The following is a 20108-nucleotide window of genomic DNA, read 5'->3' on the forward strand; positions in this document are numbered from 1 at the left end:
GAATATAAGTACTGTGTTGCAAGGGATAGAGACATTTATTAAGGCCGGATATAGCTCATATCAAAAGTGGACGGGTTAGGAACTGGTATGATGATTAACAGCTGTGAGGCTCCTTGTTTTGTTGCTCATGTGCACTTTGGCCTTCTGGCTATTTCACAAGGATACTACAGTAAGGAAGTTGCATTTAATGTACAGCTTGTGATAACAGTACCATTATGCAATGTAAAAGGCATTGGTATAATTGAGTGGGCCCGGTCTACGTCCATGCTGCATTATTATAACAAAATGTACAGAAGAAACTTAATAAAACAGTATTTAGCACTCGATTTTGTACGAGTTTAGCGCACCCTAAGCATCAGGGCTTATAGATTTATTGGATACTCAACATAACATCGAAACTAGACTCTTGTATCTTAGAAGGGAGCTTTGCTAAATCAAAATGTAGCATTAGGTCATCACATTCCCTTCCTTCGGTGGTAATTCAGGGGAACCACTGAGGACATTTTACCTCTCTATACCTACCCAGAGTTTGCCATCAAAATAGAAAGCATCGAGCAGTTTGACGATGTTTGGGTGGTCGCAGGAGGCCAGGATGTCGATCTCCACCATGTAGTCCTCCAACTCCTCCTCCGTTTTTGTGTCGATAACTTTGGCTGCGGCAAGAATTCCCGTCTGTTTGTTCTGAGCCTGTTGGATGAGAATGTTATCAGAGCAATGCATGGACGGATGAGTCATGCAGTTATCCGAGTCCGAAAATGTGTCATTTTCATTTCCTGCACACTCTATGTTTAAGTCTCATTAGGCTAGATTTTGTTCATATAATTTGACTTCACACCGGTTTGAGCTCCTTATTGCAACAAACACTGCCCATAACCATTAAGAGGATGTAAAAACAAGATTAAAGAGGTCCCATTATGCTTTAAGGGGTTTTCCCTTTCCTGTAGTGTGTTATATAGGTTTTAGTGCATGTAAATGGTCTTCAAAGGCTAAAATCCCCAAGTACCCTGCAGAGGGAGCTTCTCTCCCACACACTCCCCCTCTGCCTGAAGTCGTGGAGTCCTTTGTTTACTTCCTAGCATAATGACATCACTATGTGACATTCGTGCGGATATTGGATAGCACTCCAACACATTTTACATGATAGGCTAAGGGGCGGGACATTTCAACCCATCTCTATGAGGTTGACCAACCAATCAGAGCAGACTGGGCTCTGGTTTCAGACAGAGGGTGAGTAAAATGAAATAAAAATCATGTTTAAACACGTCACAGTAGAGGCACTAAAAACCATTATGAACCTGAGAATGTACATACTATGTCCTCTTTGAAGACACTTCTTTTTGGCTGTAGGTATTAGACAGATTTGTCTTGTTAAAGGGGAAATTCCTCCTGTTCATTTTGGGTTCTCTGCAGGCAGGATGTGCTCAATGAAGTTGCCACTGCAATATGGGATGCAGCTACTTCCTGATGACCTGCCTGTGTTCCGCTGTCAGCCATACATACACCAGTGTGGACTATCCCAGTGAGCCATCAGTGCAGTAGAATATGACAACTAGAATGGCCAAAATCCCATTCATACATAACACTGTAATTGAATATTTCTAGATCTCCTTCCACTGGACTCTGGAATGCCAGTAGGATAAGCATGAACCGCTTTCATGGAATAACAATGATAAAGGAGCCGTTTTGGTACTGTTTGCTTTCTTAAATAATAAGTCTAGTTCACGTGAGCCTCGCTGTTGGAATGCCCTGAGACCAAATCATTGTGCATGTGTATGATACCAAGTAACACCGGCTTGAAATCTTGGGAAACTATTTCAAGTCCAAAAATAACATTTGGCAGCAAAGAACAAAACAGAACTGCATTCATTTGCCACAGACTTCCTGGTATTAGGCTTGATAGAGCCGTCCTGTGTGATAAGATGTACTGCCACTCATGCAAATGAAGGTCCAGCTATGCATTAGGGTAAACGCACACAATGGCACTAGGACAAAACTGACAAGGGAGTGGCTCTGACATTCTGAAAAATGTAAAAAGGGGGTTTAAATATTTGGCTGCCTTGTTGGAGCTTCTAAATACAGCTGATAAAGCTAAAAAAAAAAACATCCATGAGCATCAGAAAAGTGCTGGTGCCAGCTGTTCTGTGTGTATACATAATAAAGATAGTGTTAATCAGCTTTGCTTGCCATTGTGATAGGTTAGTAAAAAAGACAGTTTCCAGCACTTAAAGGATTTGATCAAATGTGAATATCTGTCACATGTACATACTTCCAGTAAATAGGAGATCAGTGAAGAGTCATATTTGACACTTTGCCACAGTGCTGGTGTCCTTTTTTAAAAATGGTGGGTGGTCGGGTCAAGGAAATACACCGAGTCGCCACTGCTGGTTCTTGTATTAGGCTTTAAAAAGAGGATTATTGAGTAAGGAGACTCAAGCGTCGTCTCATTTCGTGAAAACACAAGTCTAACACAGTACAGCAAATAGAGGAAAGGGTTCTCTCTACATAAAGCATCTCTTATTCCATACCTTAAACACTTTTCCAAAGGCTCCATCTCCCAATTCGCCGATAATGTCCCATACTTCCTCTGGATTTTCATCCCTGCGCACGTGTTCATACTGTTTCTTCTTCTTCTCTAATCCCAATTTAAATATTTTACGGAAATTAAAAAATGACATGTTGAATCCTTGGTCATTCAATTAGGAATATGACAAAGGAACATTAAAACGCCACACTAGTGTCAGTGTCCTCGGACAGTTTCGTCTTTGGAGTAGTATAAGTGTCCCATCAGGTATAAATATCCGCTTGTTCAACACTGAGTAGCTTTAATAACAGTTAGAACCAAAAGCTAGCCTAGCCTTTGACACTGTTTTGGCCAGTCCAGAGAATAGCCCTTTCTCTTTGGGTCATTGTTAACCGCTAAATGAATAGCTAACGGGTAACGTTGACGTGTATTATCCTCCAATATCCCCCTAAACAATACTTTATTTTAATGCAAAGTATTAAGGGAAGCTCTCCGTTGTTCCAACTCCTAACAACCCACTGGCCCGACAACCCTGTGGGGCTCTGTTTCAACAAAAAGAAAAAACAAACAAATAAGGCGTCCTCCCAAATAGTTGTATTCCACAGAATAGTTTAGTTTCCTTAAGGCGAACCGCGGGTAGAGTTGGTCCGTACATTAACATGAGCTAAAACGGTAAAAACATAAATATTTTCCTTGGTGTGAGACGGGTTTAGTAATCTAGCGGATTTAGTGTCTGGGCGCGTTCCCGTGTGCGCGCGTCTGCGGTTCTTTCTCTTCGTGCTCCTCGTGTTTGACAGTTAGCGCGGTAATTTCTGTCTTCTGCTGCCATCGTCTGCATGGGAGACTAAACACAACTAATGTGGTGGGTCCTCAAACCAACCACGTTGATACTGTTGTAGATTTTCATCCAGACACATTATCAATATGCTGTTTATTACATGTGTGTTGAAATGTTTCTGTGTCACTGTGCCTCCATCGCCTCTAAAAACAGTCGCGTTCCTTTGTGTGCCTGAAACTACATGTCCCATACACCTTTGCGAAACAAGAAGGCACCATAAAGACAGTAAATACTTATACAAAACTTTTGAACTTGTTTTATTGCTATTATGTAATTGAAAACTCCATAACGTATCATACGTTCATATTGCTGAACCACCGCAAATAAAAAACATGTATTTAACATTATTAAACTGAGTGTCACGTGACCAATATTTTGGTTCCTCTCAAGACCCATGCAGGAAACATGCAGTAGCTAGCTTACATTCTTTGCCGATTCCAAAGAACAGGTAAATAACCTGTTTTCTTTTCATAATGAAATGCAGGCACCTACAATGGATCCCGCGGAAGAGCCCCCATCGATGTTGTGGGGCTTGGACCCGATCTTTTCTGCCTTTGCCAGGCTGTATGTCAGAGACATCCTGCAGATGACAGAGTCCACACAGGTTCCAGGTAACAACAGCTAATACAAGCTTATAGAAACCCAATGTGTCCTGACTCCATGGTCTGTTTATACATTATGACTTTGACACAAAACATTACAGCTCTTAATATGTGTGCCCCATACTTAGCAACTTACAAACTAACGTAAGTTGCTGTAAATATGTTTTTAGCAAGTAAGCTAACTATCACTCCATATGTTCAGCCAAGATCCTGTTTTGTTTTATCTGATTTTACAGTCAATGAGTTCTAACACATTTGAGTACTGTTTAGGATATTTATACGGAAATGATTGAGACTTTTTCTCTCAATGACTGACTTATTGATGCTTGTATTATTATTTTGATCCTGTATGCACCCGTGTCCCACAGGTATTTATTTCTACAACTCCCATCCAATCTACAAGGTTGATGTGCTTGGGACAGTGGTTTACCAGAGAGAAAGAGAAGACTTCTTCTGTTATGGAGGTAATCTTGTTGTTATATCCCCAACAAAAAATATTCACTGATATTATTAAACACTATACATTATGTGAGGACTTTTATCATTGACATAAATCCTGTATTAAGTATTTCAGGAAATTCTTAAATGTTGTGGTCCGCTATAATCAGTATTAGCAATACAATGATGTTGTTGCATATTTTGGATTAAATGTTGAGATGAGTTGTCTTTATTCTTTATTTACGTCTCACAGACTGACACACACTCTTCTGTGGCACAAAGGCCGACAAATGAACACAATTTGGCATGCTTAACTCTTCTGTTCACAGTGGATGATGGTACCGGCGTGATAAACTGCCTCTGCTGGAAAAATGACGTGTTCAAAGAAGAGGAAAATCCTTCTAAATGTGAGTTTTTATTTCTGAATCTCAGTATTGCTTGTTTTGCTTTGCATAACACTTCTAATGGAGCAGAAGTACACAAAAGTTTCCAAATTACTACACAATGACTTCTAAAAGGAAAGGATTTGTGTATCAATTTCCATTTAATATCCGTAAATGTTGACTCTTTTTTGACCATGCTGCTTAACTCTCCATGAGAGTTAATTGCAGATGTACCTCCATGTAGCAAATGACACACACATTATTTTCTGTAGCCAGTATACCTTTTTTTACTTTGTGTTTTTGGTTTTGCCTACAGTTGTTACATCAGAGGGTGTATTAAACATAGGACAAATCTTCCATTTAAAAGACAATATAAAAGTAACACTTTAGATATTGCTTAACTATTGTCAGTATTACTAAATGTGGTTAACTGTGTACACGTTGTCTTAAAGGTACTCTTTAGAGCAGGGCTGTCAAAACCTTTATAGTTTATGGGTCACAGCCATTGAGCACAAGTGGGCTTGACCACTAAAATCATTGCTTAAAAACCTATAATTATCCAAGACTTCAAATGTTACCCCTTCTTTTATTATCAATAGGTACATTTGGAAAATGTTCTCATTAAATACATTTACAAAGCAGATCAGTTACAGTTGGATATGTCTCGGCTACGACTGAAAATAGACAGCTGTTTCCTCAAACCTGTCCCCAATTTATTAATCTCTTCTCAGCCGAATTTACAAGTTCCTGAATTGTTTGCCATGAGTAGTCTCATATTGAAGTCAAATTTAATATTCTGAGCAGTAAAGGGAACAGTAAACACAGCAAGCACACTGGCTTCGGTTTAACTGAAGAAGTAGGAAATGGTCCCTTTATAAACACACTGTTTTGCTCCAGCCTGAACATAATCATGTGGGGTGTATAATAGTGTTTCCAACATAGAGCCTGCTACTATTATTAGGAGAGCACAATTCCAAGTAGACATAGAATCCAGTGTGCTGGATTAGACCTCTATGCCATGCCGATTGGGGCCCTCGGGCCGTATGTCTGACCCCTCACCTCTACATTTTTAATTGTGTGGTCTTAACTGAATGTGTGTATCTTTAAGGTCTTAAAATGTGTTGAATCAGGATCAGATATCCTTTATTTGTCCCACGTTGGGGAAATTTACTCAGTCAGAGCAAAGGGAACCGTTCAGGAAAAAAGGCAAAAAATAAAGGTAGGAGACTAAAATATTAAATAAAGAGGCAAGAACGTGTTTATTGGATCGAATAAAACAAGTACACATCCATGGAAAAAAGCAGTAGTAGGATTATAAAAAGACTCAACATTTGCAAAGCTGATTTTTCTTTTTTTATTCATTGAAATTACTTCTTTTACATCCCTGACTGTAACTACATTTTAACTATACCTTTAAATAGTACTCCTATTTATTGCCACAAACCACTGTGTAATATCCTATATTAATTTCCTCTCATCTCCAGCAGGGGGAAACCCCAGTGATGGGGCTCAGGGAGGCTTTAACCCAGTGACTGAACTGAAGAAGCTCAGGCAGGCCCAGCAGATCCGCTGCCGCCTGGAGATCGGAGACCTGCTCCGAGTCAGGGGGCCGGTGAAGACATCCAGACAACAGAGAGAAATCATGGCCTCCACCTTCTGTAAGCGTACATGACTCCCATCTGCAATTTGTTATCGGAATGTACTCACTAGCGATGTTACTCTTATTATAACTTATTATGTTTAAATAAATATTTGTATTCATTTGTTTTAAAATGATATTTGTATTGGACATTTAACTCTTATGTTTCTAGTATCTTTATTTTTTTATTCCACACTCTTACTTTAAATACCTATGATATAAATATTTGTATTCTATGGTCTTTTATTTGACATTTTGCTTTAACTTCTTTATGTTTATATATATATATATTTTTTATTTCACATTCTTACTTTAATATCTTGGATTTCCTATATAATACTAATATTTTGTTCCAGGTTTTTAAAATTTCACTTTTGGACATTTTTTCTTAAACTTTTTATATTTGTATAAATATATTTATTGGATTCCACAGTCTTACTTACTTTTAATGGTTATATAAGTGTCCTATTTTATTATTTGATTGCACATTCTAACTTTTATTTCCTATGTAATAAATATTATCATTCTATATTTTTAATTTGCGTTGAAAGGAGCCAGTTGAGGTGGTTCGGGCACCTAGTAAGGATGCCACCTGGGCGCCTCCCTAGGGAGGTGTTCCAGGCACGTCCAACTGGACAGAGACTGAGGGGTAGACCTAGGACCAGGTGGAGGGATTATATCTCTTCGCTGGCTTGGGAGCACCTTGGAATCCCCCAGTCAGAGCTGGTTGATGTGGCCAGGGAAAGAGAAGTTTGGGGCTCTCTGCTGGAGCTGTTACCTCCGCAACCCTGATGGAATAGCGGGAGAAGATGGATGGATGGATTTTTAATTTCAATGCATCTTTTATTTATTTCCTATTAAAATGGAGCAACTGTCACAAAATCGATTTTCCACCCCGGAATTAATTTAAATTTTGTTTATGATAAGAAAAAGACAACCAATGGCCTTAAATACCAACATTTAACTGTTGTTTCATCAGAAACTACACATCCTCAAACATGAACATTCTCACAGTTCCTTGCCCCACACACTCTGAAAGTGCCTAGCAAGGACTTTCCTTATCCTATCACTGCGGTCTCGTTTAATGATGCCTTTCATGTGTCTCTCTAACACACACAGTGCACATTCTTTATTGTGAGAGTACACACCATCTATATCCTCTGCCTATTCATCACGTGTGTATCTCTCTGTGTGTGTTCCCAGATAAAGTGAACGACCCATTGATGGCGGTCCAGATAGCGTGGATGATGGAGGTTCCTCAGCTCTACAGGCAGTGTTATGACAGACCATTTCAGCTGCAACCTAAAGCAACCGGGTACAATCATCCATCCCTTATATCGCTCCACCACTGCAGATTATATCACTCGTGCCAGGGGTCCACATTTGACCACATTTCTAGAAAAATGTCAGAGGGAATGACTATTACCAGGTTTCCATTCACAATTAATGAGAATTAGTTTTCGGTTCAGCAAGAGACACAGTCGTGGCCGCTTTTATGGTGCTTCTAAATCATTGCAGAAGAAGCGGAGGGTATGATATCGGCCCATTACATGGCTACACACTAAATAATCCAACAAATTGACTAAAATATATTTTTAAAATGATGGAGTTGCTTATGCTAAGAAAAAGTTTTCTTTTCCACTGCCTAAATATGTCTGGAACTGCAACAACTGACAGGCAGCACAGAGTGAGGTTTTCTTTAACTGTCCAAGTCTGATCACAGTTTCTTTTCCGGTAAACAGTCTTTAAACATTTCCAGAGCCTATACCCTGTATCTGTAAGGGTTTGCTTCCTGTCTCTCTTCTTCTGCTGTTCCTGGGCTAGTGCAATGTATAAAATAGTTGGAAGCATCATATTTGTTAAAAGCAAAATATGTGTTAAAATACAATTTTGAAAAAGGTGTTGTGGATCTCCAGATATATCCCAAATTAGTTTGGTTTATATCCTACTAAAAAAAAAAGCAAAACATCTCTCCTCATGCATTTTGTAATGAGACATTCTGATCATATGAGCAATCCATCTATTATTGCGAAACATTGGAGTGTTTCTTAGATGTTAATTATGCACAACATTCAAACATACCTTACCACTGAAAAGTGTCAATAAAGTAATGAGATGAAACGGATGCAGTGGTTCAGTGTGTTGTAAGTCAAAGAACAAAAATATACACATTTTTCTTCAATCGTTGAGAATTATCTCAAGTTTGGATTACTCAAAGCAACGGCTTTTGTGTTGGCGGAACAGATACTTCAGTGCTACTGAGCAAATTGAAATACTTCTGAAGAGGTATCGCCTAACACGAAAATAGTGTTCAGGTTTAATGAATAAAGTTGGAAAAATAGCTATTCATTATCAGACTAGCAATTTGCAGATGTTGAGAGATTTGTGGACTTAAACTAAATATTTATTTTTAATAAATGATTTAATTTAAAATTTAAATGTTCACTATCTTTGTTTGTAATACAAATTGTAGTAAAACATGCAAAGCACCAATTAAATGTCACTACCTTAGTGCAATCTATTGTTGTGACATTTCATTTGTGCTTTTTCTCGTGTTTCATTTATTAGAAAACAAAAAGGAATCAAATACTTTTCTAAAAAAAGAAGATAATTGTAACTAGTTGTCAGAGTATGATTTGACTCAAGAACTATCTGTTATCTGTAAATCTACATTTAAGTAGCCATATTCTCTCTCTGTTGTTCAGTGAATCAGCTGTCAGTTCCCTCGGCAAGGCGACCAATATCATCAAGGATTTCTTTAAGCAGAAGTCGGTGAGCAGGTTCAGACCGTATGATGTTCAGGACCTCCTGCAGCCTCTGATCCTCAGACTGCCTCAAACTGCATCAGCAGACCAGGTACGGCTGATAATAATATTGGATCAGTTTCTTTTTGAAGATGTGTGGAGGTTGGATGAAAGGAAAATCAAACGTCAGACTGTATTTGAAGTGTCCTTCTTAGGAGAAAAATAATATAAATAAATAAAGTGAATCCTTTAAAAACATAGTAAATGCCATTTCAAATGTAACTTCAATTTGGCACTGCTGTATAACCATGCTTCTCTGTTGCTATGAAGGAGCCTGTGGCGGGTCCATCTGCATGCCAGCAGCTCCGGCAGCTCCTGAAGGAAGCCCTGAAAATTCTTCAGGACGAGGGTATTGTTTACCGCAAGGTCAAATCCCAGGATGAGCTTTATCATGTAAGGAACATCAGAGAGAACTTCAATTAATCTTCACACTTCAGCAGGCTGGTATAGTGAGGATTCATTACGGACGTATGTGTTCGATGCTGTTGTCCATCTCCAGGTGACTGCACAGGACAAAGATCTGGTCATAGCCGTCAAAGATATCATCAAGGAGGACTGCAAGAGAGAGAAGTGTACGTACTCTTACTTTATATCACTTAAGTATCAACATTCTGATTGAAATGTTGAAATTCACCTTTATGGCAATGTTTTGTGTAAAGCAATAATTAATAGAGGACATATTATGTTAATAATTTAAGTTCATATTTGTATTTTGTTCCTCTTGAGAGACATGTTTCCATGCTTTAAGGTTCAAAAAGGTCTTTATTTTTCACATACTGCATGTGCTGTAGCACCTCTTTTCACCCTCTGTCTGACACCAGAGCCCAGTCTGCTCTGATTGGTTAGCTGCCCGGTTATATTGTGATTGGTCAGCCGCTTAGCCTATCGCTTACAATGTATTGGAGAGCTAACCAATGGAAGCGCCACTGTTACATAGTGATGTCTTTATTACGGAAGTAAACAAAGGAGTACGATGGAGGTGCTTCAGACGGGGGGAGTGTGTGGGACAGAAACTTTACTACTTTGTGATTTTAGCCTTTGCAGACCATTTACATGCACAAAAACCTATATAACACACCACAGGAAATGGAAAACCCCAAAAAAGTACAATAGGGCTTCTTTAAAGACATCAATAATGGAAAGTTTGTTAAATACCTTTTTTAAAGCATATTTATCTGAAAGTCAAATAACAAGTCAGTGCAACAAAGAACATACTTACTCCTCTCTTCTTCAATTGAGTGGTGTAGGAATGAGTCCTTAACCTGTAAATGAGTCAGCATTTCAACCTTTCCGGGTTCCCTCATCACAATCTCTATGTTTCTTTGAAGAATTAGTTTTTGGTAAGATGCCTGAAATATGGTCTATGGTAAATACAAACTGACAGAATGTTCACACTTTGTTTTATGACATAGAATATGTTAGTCAACACCCGAGTGGTGAATGTCTGAAGCTTTTAGAAGCGGCGCTTGCTAAGAAGTGACTTAAAAAGACGACTTTGCCTCATTATACTGAGCATTCAGTTTATTTGTAGCCCAATTTTAGCTTTTTACTTCTGCCAATTACATTTATGCTCCAACTGTTAAAGTAATGTCAGGATGTGGAGATTATCCTGCTGAACAAAACATGTAGGTATCATAAATGTGTCTGCCGCGGATCTTATTTTCTGCAATATTCCAAATTCCAATTGAAAAATCACTTTTTGTCGAGGAAGCCCTTAAGATGGCTTGCCAACAAAATACTTCATTGCTGCAATACTTTATTAATGGCTTTATGTTCACTATAGAAAGGCTACCTTTGTGTGAGTCTCCTAGTAAAATGTACATATTGTTGTAGTCCAACATAAATGCCAAATAGCAAAATTCCCTTTTTTTATGACTAAGTCTGAAGTCTCCATATACTGTAACCTTGGTTTCCATGGCCACATGCCAGTGTGTTGACAGTTGCGTCCTCCTCCATAGATGCAGAGAAGGGTTGCCACATCCTGCACATCCTGTCTGCAGTCAGGCAGCGTTACAGCCTCAACGTGAGCAGAGCGGCACTGGAGCTGGTCCTCAAATCACTGGAGAGCAGCAGTGACGTCGTCAGCACCAGCGACAGCCATTACACTGTGTTTTAACTTAAGCACAGTATGACCGTATATATATATTTACTATGTGTAGTAATGCCTATTGCTCCAGAATGCGAGCATCCAATTGAAGTAAATCATGTCATTTGTATTCCTTTGTTCATCATTACTGTTATCAAGAACATCTTTCCCAAAAGTAGCTGAACTCCATACTCTGTATATGTGTCTTTTAAATGGCTACTACTTAGTAGTGTGCTATGGTTTAACATAAGTGAATACACGTTTTTCAACTATTTTGGGATGGCAATATAATTTTGATTACATTTTATATATATTTTACATTTTGAACCATGATGATACATGATTTTGCAATTCAGTATTGTAATTAATAATGATAGTAGAAATGTCCTAAATAAATAACAAAGTGGCTGCAAATGTCTGTATTGAACTGCAAGGCACCTCAGGGCCAAAAAAAAGCTCTTTGGACTCTTTGCAAGGCAGAAAATAGGATAAACCAGTAACAAAAGTAATGTTAAATAATAATACTGATAATTGGCTGTTATTACCATCTAGGTCATCATTATTTACAAAAAAAGCAGTTACAAGCACATCATGCAGTCAAAATGCAACATGCACACATTTGTTGTTTCTTAATGTGGTGATAATGACGTAAATAAAATGCGTCTGAGAATCAAACTTCCGAAAGTTGGACTAAAAATACAACTAAATTACATTTTCATTAGACTTTCCCAGTCTCGAAAATTCCCAAGTCTTTGAAACTCCGTTATGCAGGCTTTCAGCTAAACACGTGTAGTCTCCGAGTCCATGTACAAAATCAGAATCATGATGAGTAAACTACATATCATGTGTAAAGTCGATTGAGTGTCAATTCAATTTAAAGTGTTTGATTAGCAAGAAAGCCCTTTATATGTTTACATTAAATAACTACACATTTGTTGTTGTTCTCACATTGACCCCTTGATAATCTAATGCATTCTTACATCCTCCCATACGCATATTAAATTACTTCACAACAAAGGGTTTTTCACAAAGTAGGCTTGGAGCTTTTACATCCCCTGGGGCAGATGCCCTGTTGGAGTTCAAGCCTTAGGCTAGTGCTTACAGTAAAGTCATTAAAATAACAACAGAGCGTCTTAAAAGATGATGCTGATCTGGTCTTCATGCCATGAAAACCTGTTAAGGGGCTTAATTCATTTTATGTGTCAAATTTAGTGAACTAAAAAAGGAGTAGGAAGTCCAAGCTTTAGCACCATGCCTGTGTTGCCGTTTGCACAGGGGGGCAGTGTTCGGTCGTTAATTGGCTCTTTCATGTAGAGCAGGCTGCTTCTGATTGGTCGCCTGAGAAACATCTGTATCCATATCTCCAGCTGCTCGTGTCTCCGGCCAGAAAGCTGCTCGTGACTCAGAACCCGGAGAGTGTGAACAAAGTGAGCCCAGCTTCATTATCACACCAGGAGAAGTAGGAACATTACAATTTCAAAATTCGGGTTACTTTTTTTAATATGCTCTGAAGCGGGAAGGAAAAGTTCTGGGGGCCCCGGGGGAAGATTAGTGAACTGATAGGCTGAATATCTCCGCTGGTTACAAACACATCATTATTAATAGCCTTTGTCACAATGCGTCTCTTGTCGAAGAAGGCACAGGCAAATCTTTTTTATTGGGTGCTTCATTCTAAGTCGCCCTGAGGACGTGTGTGAAGCCCATCCCACTCCGTTCCCTAAATTCACTGCGCCTGCTGGAAGGCAGGAGGAGGCTAGGCGCTGGATCTGCCGGCTCCGTTCGCATTCAGACACCCCCGTTAACCTCCAGGTATACAGATGCCCCACCAGTAGGCATCGCAGCAGACACAAAGGAACTCGCATCACTTTTTTCTATTTTTAAGGTGACCGCCTTAACCAGCGCTCCGTCCGCCACCGGCCAACCTGTGCTGTTGAAGCACCGTGAACCCCGCTCTGAGCTCGGATATTCGGCTGTGTTTCACCGCCAGCGGCCAGCACAAGCTCACGTGTACTATTGACAAGTTTCTGATCAGATTTATGGTCGTTGCGTCAGTCTGCACCGCCAAGGAGCTGCTCTCTTCATGGACCGCTGATTCTTTAAGTGACACAGCGATGAATGTGGTGATTTCTCTCCCGTGATACAAGATAGCTTATCCGGAGCCCGCAGCAGCTGCCTGTCTGTCGCTTTTAATGCATAGCCTTTGCAGGGTCAAGATGCAGTTTCGGACTGTGCTGGACGTGAAAGTCGTGGACGTGGAGAAGAGGCGCAATCCGTCTAAACACTACGTGAGTTGCCTGCTTGCATATCACCATATTCCCACCTTGTCCCATTCAGAGGTGTCAGCGGTGTCTCTGGCCTGTCCCCAGCCACAGCGTGACACCTAAACGCAGCATTTAGTCCATTAATGTGGCTAGCAGCTTCGTGGAGACCACCGCTAAGCTAGCTCTTGTTCAGCAAGATACCTGCTTATAAATAATAAACAAACCGTTATTACTGTAGCTAACCCCCCTCAATATTTCAACAGACATGGTTCATTATCACAAGTGAGCTGTCATAACTGTGGACTGTCAAACAAGCAGCCTGGGCACCTTTAGCACTGTAACCTAATGCAGGGTATTAGCTTCAATATGTCAAGATTATCATGACTTCTGACTATTATTTAGACCATTCAGAGATGTTTGTAGTCAACACTAGTGTACTTTCAGTTCTTTTTTAGGGTTACATACTTCATTAGTTACACCATATGATTACATTCAGGTACTGCCACCTTACCTGTACTTCTGTTGTAAGGTAGAAGTAGGGTTGGGCAATATTGATATGGTATCTATATCATGATATGTGGCTAACTATCTTTGAATGTTCTTAGGTTAATTGTCATGCATTTAGATGTAATTTTCTTGATATATTATTTGCTTTACTTTATCAAGTTATTCAATCAACACTAATGTAACTATTGCTACTTCTACAGAAGTTCAGTAGTACTATAATATAGCAACATTTACTTTATTCAGACAAAACATTCAACACTTATATTTGAACATTTCACACGCTCCAAAAACCAATATTTCATATTATTCATATTATTTTCACTGACAATTTGATATACCTTCTCAGTGTTCAGCAATTCCAGGCTTCAAAACTGTCAATGAACAGTTTAGAAAGTTATATAAGGCTAATATTTCCATAAATGTTATCTTTCATGTCAAAATTCAAGATGAGCCTTTCCGTATCCTGAAATGATCTTGTCATAAAGACTTGAATTACCTGGTAGTAGATGGAATTTGCCTAGAAATATTGAAGATGTTCAAATATAATTTGTTTCGCACTCAAGGGGCTTCTTGTCCATGTGTCCTAAAAATTAAGATTTAAAATCAAACTTGACCTTTGAAACAGCAGTTGAGAAACTAATATCAAACACAATGTGCATTAAGTGGCATATCTTTGAAATATGTCAAACTAATCTTTTACATATTTGTTATTCTAAGCTTGTCAGATCAATCCTTTATTTTAAAGATGTAGGACACTTAATTCTCCACATTTCATTGACTATTATTCTTGTCCTGATCCTTCCCTCCTGTGGCCTTCTTCATCAATACCTCACTTGTTATAAGTGAGAGTCGGTGTTTGGGCTCTGCTCTCCATGGCCCTAGTTAGATCCCGTTTTGAGCTCATAAACAAGACATAATAAATGACTTGCTCATATGCAATTACAGTCCTGCAGACCTTTGGGCCTAACGATATGGACACAATTAGCACGCTTATTCTCCTTGGAAAAGTAGGAATTCACAGGGCTCTCCCCACATGTCTCCTTTTTTTAGACAAAATGCACCTTCTTTACAAGACTTGGAAATATGATATGAATGTTCCCACCCAGAACATAACAGCATCTGCAAAAGTCGATAATAGCAAAAGCTGCCCGTATATGATTGTCACCTCGGGTGGCCCCGGTACAGTGATACCTCAACTCTTGACAGCGTAGAAGCATCACTGTACAGAGCCCCGGGGCAAGAAACTAGCTTTGGGCCCCAACTGACAACCCCTACACTCCTTCCCATTCACTGGGTATTGTGCATGTACACTGTCACCTTCAAGTACCCATCAAGTACAGTGCACGCAGCAGACTCCACATGGCAGCTTAATTATAGTTTGCCTGGAGCTCTTGAAACCACCAGTACTCCCATACTGGAGGACTACCTGCCCCAAGGTTTGCCGTGTGCCAATTATTTGCGATAATTTGCGTTTATTTTATTAAACAAAAACGTATTCACGCCCCTTACAAGGATGATATCAGCTGGGTTAATAATGGTCTTAAAACAAGATGTTGAAGGGGGTTTAACATTAGCTGGTGATGTAAAAAATAAGTAAATAAAGTATCTATTCACATTATGCTTTAGGCAATATCACAAGAATGACGTTTAAAAAAAAAAAAAAAAAAAAAAAAAAACTGCACCTCTTGTTAAACTCCTTCCAGGTTAAAGATTTACAACAATGTTTTTGTGTCGCAAGTTTTGGACAAAATCCCCGTTTGTGTGGGGCCAGACTTGCTCGCTAGCCTTAACAGCCTTTAGTGGAGATTTTTATAAACTTTGCTTGTGTGGACAGGATTATTTGGAAAATGAACAAAGAAAATCCATGTTATTTAAAATACCGGTATATGCCTGGACTAGGAATGTTCTAAGTGCCTATTCCCGAACAAATCTGTGTTTTCACATGACAACAAGCTAAACATGTAGTTTGGTATTACAGCCTCTTATTGGCTTTGGTCTTGAGAAAATGTTCTTTTATTTCAAAAGTGCTGAAATAAAAGAACATGAAAAACAATTTTTATTATAAGATCTTATATGATCCACTTAGTCACTTCGGAAAGAAGCATTTGCAAAATAGGCCTACATATAATTAAAATGTATAATATGAGGAATGTCTTTACAGAAACAATCTGTCTATAAGTGTCTTAAGGAGATAATACAGAGTATCCAGGCCAATGTTTCAGGAATGACACATGCTGTTGCAGGTTTTAAACTCATGTTGCAATGTTGTGGGTAATAACAGGCAGCATCAATCATTTTAAATGTTGGGAAATATTCATATTCCCCTTATTAAAGAAGACTGATACGCATGCCTCCACTTTTAATGCTAATTAAACATACACATCTGAGCTAACCTAAGGGTAATGTCTCATATGGTAAAGAGGAAGCTACTGCTATCATCCAGTCACTGCATCTGGCCAAGAAGTTATCCATCAGATAGCCTTGCATAAAACCAAAACTTGTACGTTTTTATACTTAGCATTTTGGACAAATAAACAAACAATATATGAAGTGCATGCTTAATGCAGCTGTTTCCAACTTTTATGCTAAGCTAAGCTAGGTGTGTCCTAGCTGTAGCTTAATATTGGTTTTCTTCTCATCTCTCTTGGCAAGATGTCAAACTATTCTTTCAAAACCCACACATTATAGCCTCAATATGTTTGCCCGGCAGGTTAATGTGACACTACCAGTGCTTAGAGACAGTGAATTAATGTTCTTCTGTTGATGATATGTATAATAATATGTGTTGGATGCAACTTGGACTCTTAATGTCCAGCTACAGCTTCCACAGAGTAGTTTAGTAGTGTAACTTGAGCCTCCCAAATCAATCCAACTGTAATATGATTGTTGGATAGTGTCTATAGTAGAGTTAAAGTGTAACTGGAGCTTCTCAGAGCTGTAGTTTTTTTTTTTTTTTGTCTCAGTGGGCCAGCCTTGGCCTAGTTTCCGTAGCTCCGCTGTCTCAGGAGACAAGGAACAGTCACGGTGAGAAGAAAAATGAGGGAAAGAGGGAGGGAGAGAAATGAGAGAGAAAGACACAATCTGTGGCACCCATTGAATGTCATTTGTAATGTTTGTGAAACCAGCTGGAAATGCTTATCTTGGGAGAAGAGAGGGGGTTGAAAATCAGGGCTTTGTGAAAGGGAAGTGTTCGTTGGACCGTGGGGAGAGCTGGACCGCTGAGATGCGAACACACCAACATGCATCCTCTTCCTGTTAGTGTGTTCGTGTTTGCTGGAAGACGTGAGAACAGAAAAGGCGAGGTTAGGCACGGCCATGTTAACGCTTAGCTTCTGTTTCAGCCTACAAGTCCCAGTCCCATAACATTTCCTTTTCTAGAGACTCCTGTGTCGCGCAAATGCCCAACCTGGAAGACGGTGTTGTTATTTGGAACGATAAAACCTGTCTTCAGCGAGCTGTTTCCCACTCAAATATTTATTGGCCCATCAAACACAGACTGATATCTCGGTGAAAAGGGTCCCAGTTTTCAAATGCTCACCCCTAACTGGGATGGTCGGAGAGGTTTATGAGGGCAGTTTTTTTGGGGGACAACTGGCTGGAAGTGCTCAAGGGGTTTTGTGTGAGTAAGAAAGAGAAGAGGGTGAGTCAGGGGCTTTGCTGACGTCTGTTTGTAAAGTCAATGATCTTGATGCTCAGTTTGCAGAGCCCTGACACTGATACTGACAGGCGGGTATATCTGTGCCACGAGCACCGGCACGAGTGGTTGACAGAAGATGCGGATGTTCTTGCACTGTTATTACCGGGACCTCACACACATGCTGGGGGTTGTTTTCATGTGTTCAGTACCAGATGTTGTTTGTGATTGTGGAACATTTTATTTGTCTCCTGTAGTAGAACCCTTTAAAAGCATGACAGCAAGACGTCTCCCACACTCTTCTGTCTGTTTTCAGGGTAAAAGCACATGGCGTGGCGCTAGAATGTGGCCTCCAGCTCCTGGTGTTATACTCAACAGCTTGATTTAGGATTACGTCACCCAGAAATGTCTGTGGAAAGACGGAGCATGTGTTGGCACCACATGTGCGCCGGTTCTGGTTTTGTGTTTATGGCCAAAGGACTTAAAATGATTGTTCTCAACTGGTCGGGCCATTTTACTGTTGTCTGATGTGTGTTTTTTGAGAAGGCGGAACTGCTAGGACACAACAAGATGGACTTTTCTTACTCGCAGCTGTTTTTTACCAGATTAAAAGATAATCAGGGAAATTGGATAAACGTTATTAAAATTGGAGTGGTCTGATTAGCATGACAAGATATCATTTCTTTACAAAAGCACTCAAAATGAAGATTTATTAGAAAATGTAGATCTGTTTAATAATATATTTACCAGAAAGTACAGCAGAAGTTACAGTGATTCACACCAATACTTCAAGGGGCTCACTATAGACAGACTGGTTTTAAAAATAAAATGTTTACAATCTGTTTCATTTCACAGACATGATAGACCTGCAGCCTGTCTATGAAGAATCATAACTTTGTCTTGTTTTAGGACCTGAGACTTCCATTGATTGACTTGACGCTTGAACTGACTCGTCTCAAGTTACTTGAGACTTCACTTGGACTTGTGCCAACAGGCCTAAAAACAGGTCTAATATATACTCTGCCATCTGCCTGTAATATCCCTGTTATAAAGTCTCAACTTGTAACCACAGTAACTCTTCTGATGCTATTTATCTTTGTGGCACAGGTTATAGAATAGTGCAGTGATGAAGTATTGTTTGTAGATCGTCCCGGATGTTAGAATTGCAAGGGTTCCCTTGACAAAAGGCAATGGGATCGTTCCATTGGATTTTGGAATATTGAAGAATACAAGGTAGTTTGCAAACACACGTTGATGATACTTACGTGTTTTGTTCAGTCCACTTTTATAATTTTTCGATGCAAAAAGGCAATTGCTAGAAGTTAAAACTCAACGTTAGGCTATAAACGACAGCTAACTTGCGTGATGCAAGTCTTAGTCACTTTTAGTCACTTGTTAACAACTTCCGTTTTTAAGACACAGACACCTCGGATATTCACAACTGGCGTATTTACTGATGTTGTAGAACAACATATGAATATATATTTGCTCCAAAAGGGGTTGCTGACTAATTTACGGGTTTTAGGACTCATTTCTACACCAGTCCAATATGCAATCTTATTTGGGGACAGCTGGGGTCTGTCTCTTTGGAAGGCTTTAGTTATCTCATGTTGCTTTTGAGAGTCACATAGTACTTATAGCCAAACCTACACTTTCCTCATCTGGCTTTGTTGTGGTCTGATACAAAGTCACTTTAGGATTGTTCTTTTGGGAACATGTTGTGATGGTATCAAGAAGCCACGGAAGGTGCGCATGAGGTGCCTGCTGATAAGACACTTTTCCTGTGCACCTTCTGACCGGCACTTCCTTCAGCCACCACAAAGGCACATGAGGCGTTATTCCATTTCCAAATGGAAGTGAGCGCATTTAAGGAAAGTGGACTGGAGGCGTCGGCCTGGTGTGTGGTTAATAAAGGGCACAGTTTTGGCAGCTGATACAGAAACTCTGTCTTTAGGGTGTTTCCATAGACCCCCTGCCAGAGCTTATGAATAGAATTGTCCTACTATTTATTTCACTCTTGTGACCATGTTGTTGGCTTTACTGAGAAACAGCTTAGAAGCATTTGTAGTCTTTTTTACTCATTTGTTGGTGGCTGTGTTAGACATGTGAGTATTTTTAGATTGTGGTTCCATGTGGAAAAAGTTAAGAAGATTTTTCCAACCTGACTTTTCGTAGTTAAAACGAGTGTACTTTTATGGTCTGAAAGTATGATGTGTCTGTTTTATAGTTCACTTTAAATATAGTAGTTTAGGCGGGGTTCAGTGTATTTAGTGGCGAGGCCCACATTCTCTGCCCACCAAGCACTCACTCTTTGCCTTCTTCACTTGAGAACTGTCGGACTAGGTCCTGGCTTTCCTCCGAAACTGTAAGTAATTTTCTCCATTATACTTTCTAC

General features: G+C 39.5%; 3 protein-coding genes across 4 annotated transcripts in view; 2 read left to right on the plus strand and 1 right to left on the minus strand.

The window, feature by feature from the left end:
* The window catches only part of LOC134864365 (serine/threonine-protein kinase 10-like), a 28349-nt gene extending 25040 nt beyond the window's left edge, over positions 1–3309 (minus strand). Inside the window, 2 exon segments of the mRNA XM_063883284.1 lie at positions 523–687; positions 2526–3309. Coding sequence (XP_063739354.1) covers positions 523–687; positions 2526–2675 — 315 coding nt within the window. The 5' untranslated portion in view covers positions 2676–3309.
* Positions 3289–11725, plus strand: stn1 (STN1 subunit of CST complex). Of its 2 annotated transcripts, XM_063883286.1 has the most exons (10): positions 3289–3383; positions 3844–3970; positions 4330–4425; positions 4729–4806; positions 6267–6440; positions 7625–7736; positions 9127–9277; positions 9496–9618; positions 9725–9797; positions 11184–11725. In XM_063883286.1, the coding sequence occupies exons 2-10, from the start codon at positions 3853–3855 to the stop codon at positions 11339–11341; spliced, it is 1083 nt and encodes a 360-aa protein (XP_063739356.1). In that variant the 5' UTR covers positions 3289–3383; positions 3844–3852; the 3' UTR covers positions 11342–11725. The 2 variants fall into 2 exon arrangements, with proteins under 2 accessions (XP_063739356.1, XP_063739355.1); XM_063883285.1 differs by lacking the exon at positions 3289–3383 and having other exon boundaries at positions 3739–3970.
* A 1214-nt stretch (positions 11726–12939) lies between these two features.
* Positions 12940–20108, plus strand: part of sh3pxd2aa (SH3 and PX domains 2Aa) — a 103829-nt gene continuing 96660 nt past the window's right edge. The window contains exon 1 of the mRNA XM_063884133.1: positions 12940–13596. Within this exon, the coding sequence (XP_063740203.1) occupies positions 13501–13596 (96 nt within the window). The 5' untranslated portion in view covers positions 12940–13500. The remainder of the gene's footprint in view (positions 13597–20108) is intronic.

This window comes from Eleginops maclovinus, chromosome 5 (genome assembly GCF_036324505.1).
Source record: "Eleginops maclovinus isolate JMC-PN-2008 ecotype Puerto Natales chromosome 5, JC_Emac_rtc_rv5, whole genome shotgun sequence".
In the NCBI taxonomy this organism is placed as follows: Eukaryota; Metazoa; Chordata; class Actinopteri; order Perciformes; family Eleginopidae; genus Eleginops; species Eleginops maclovinus.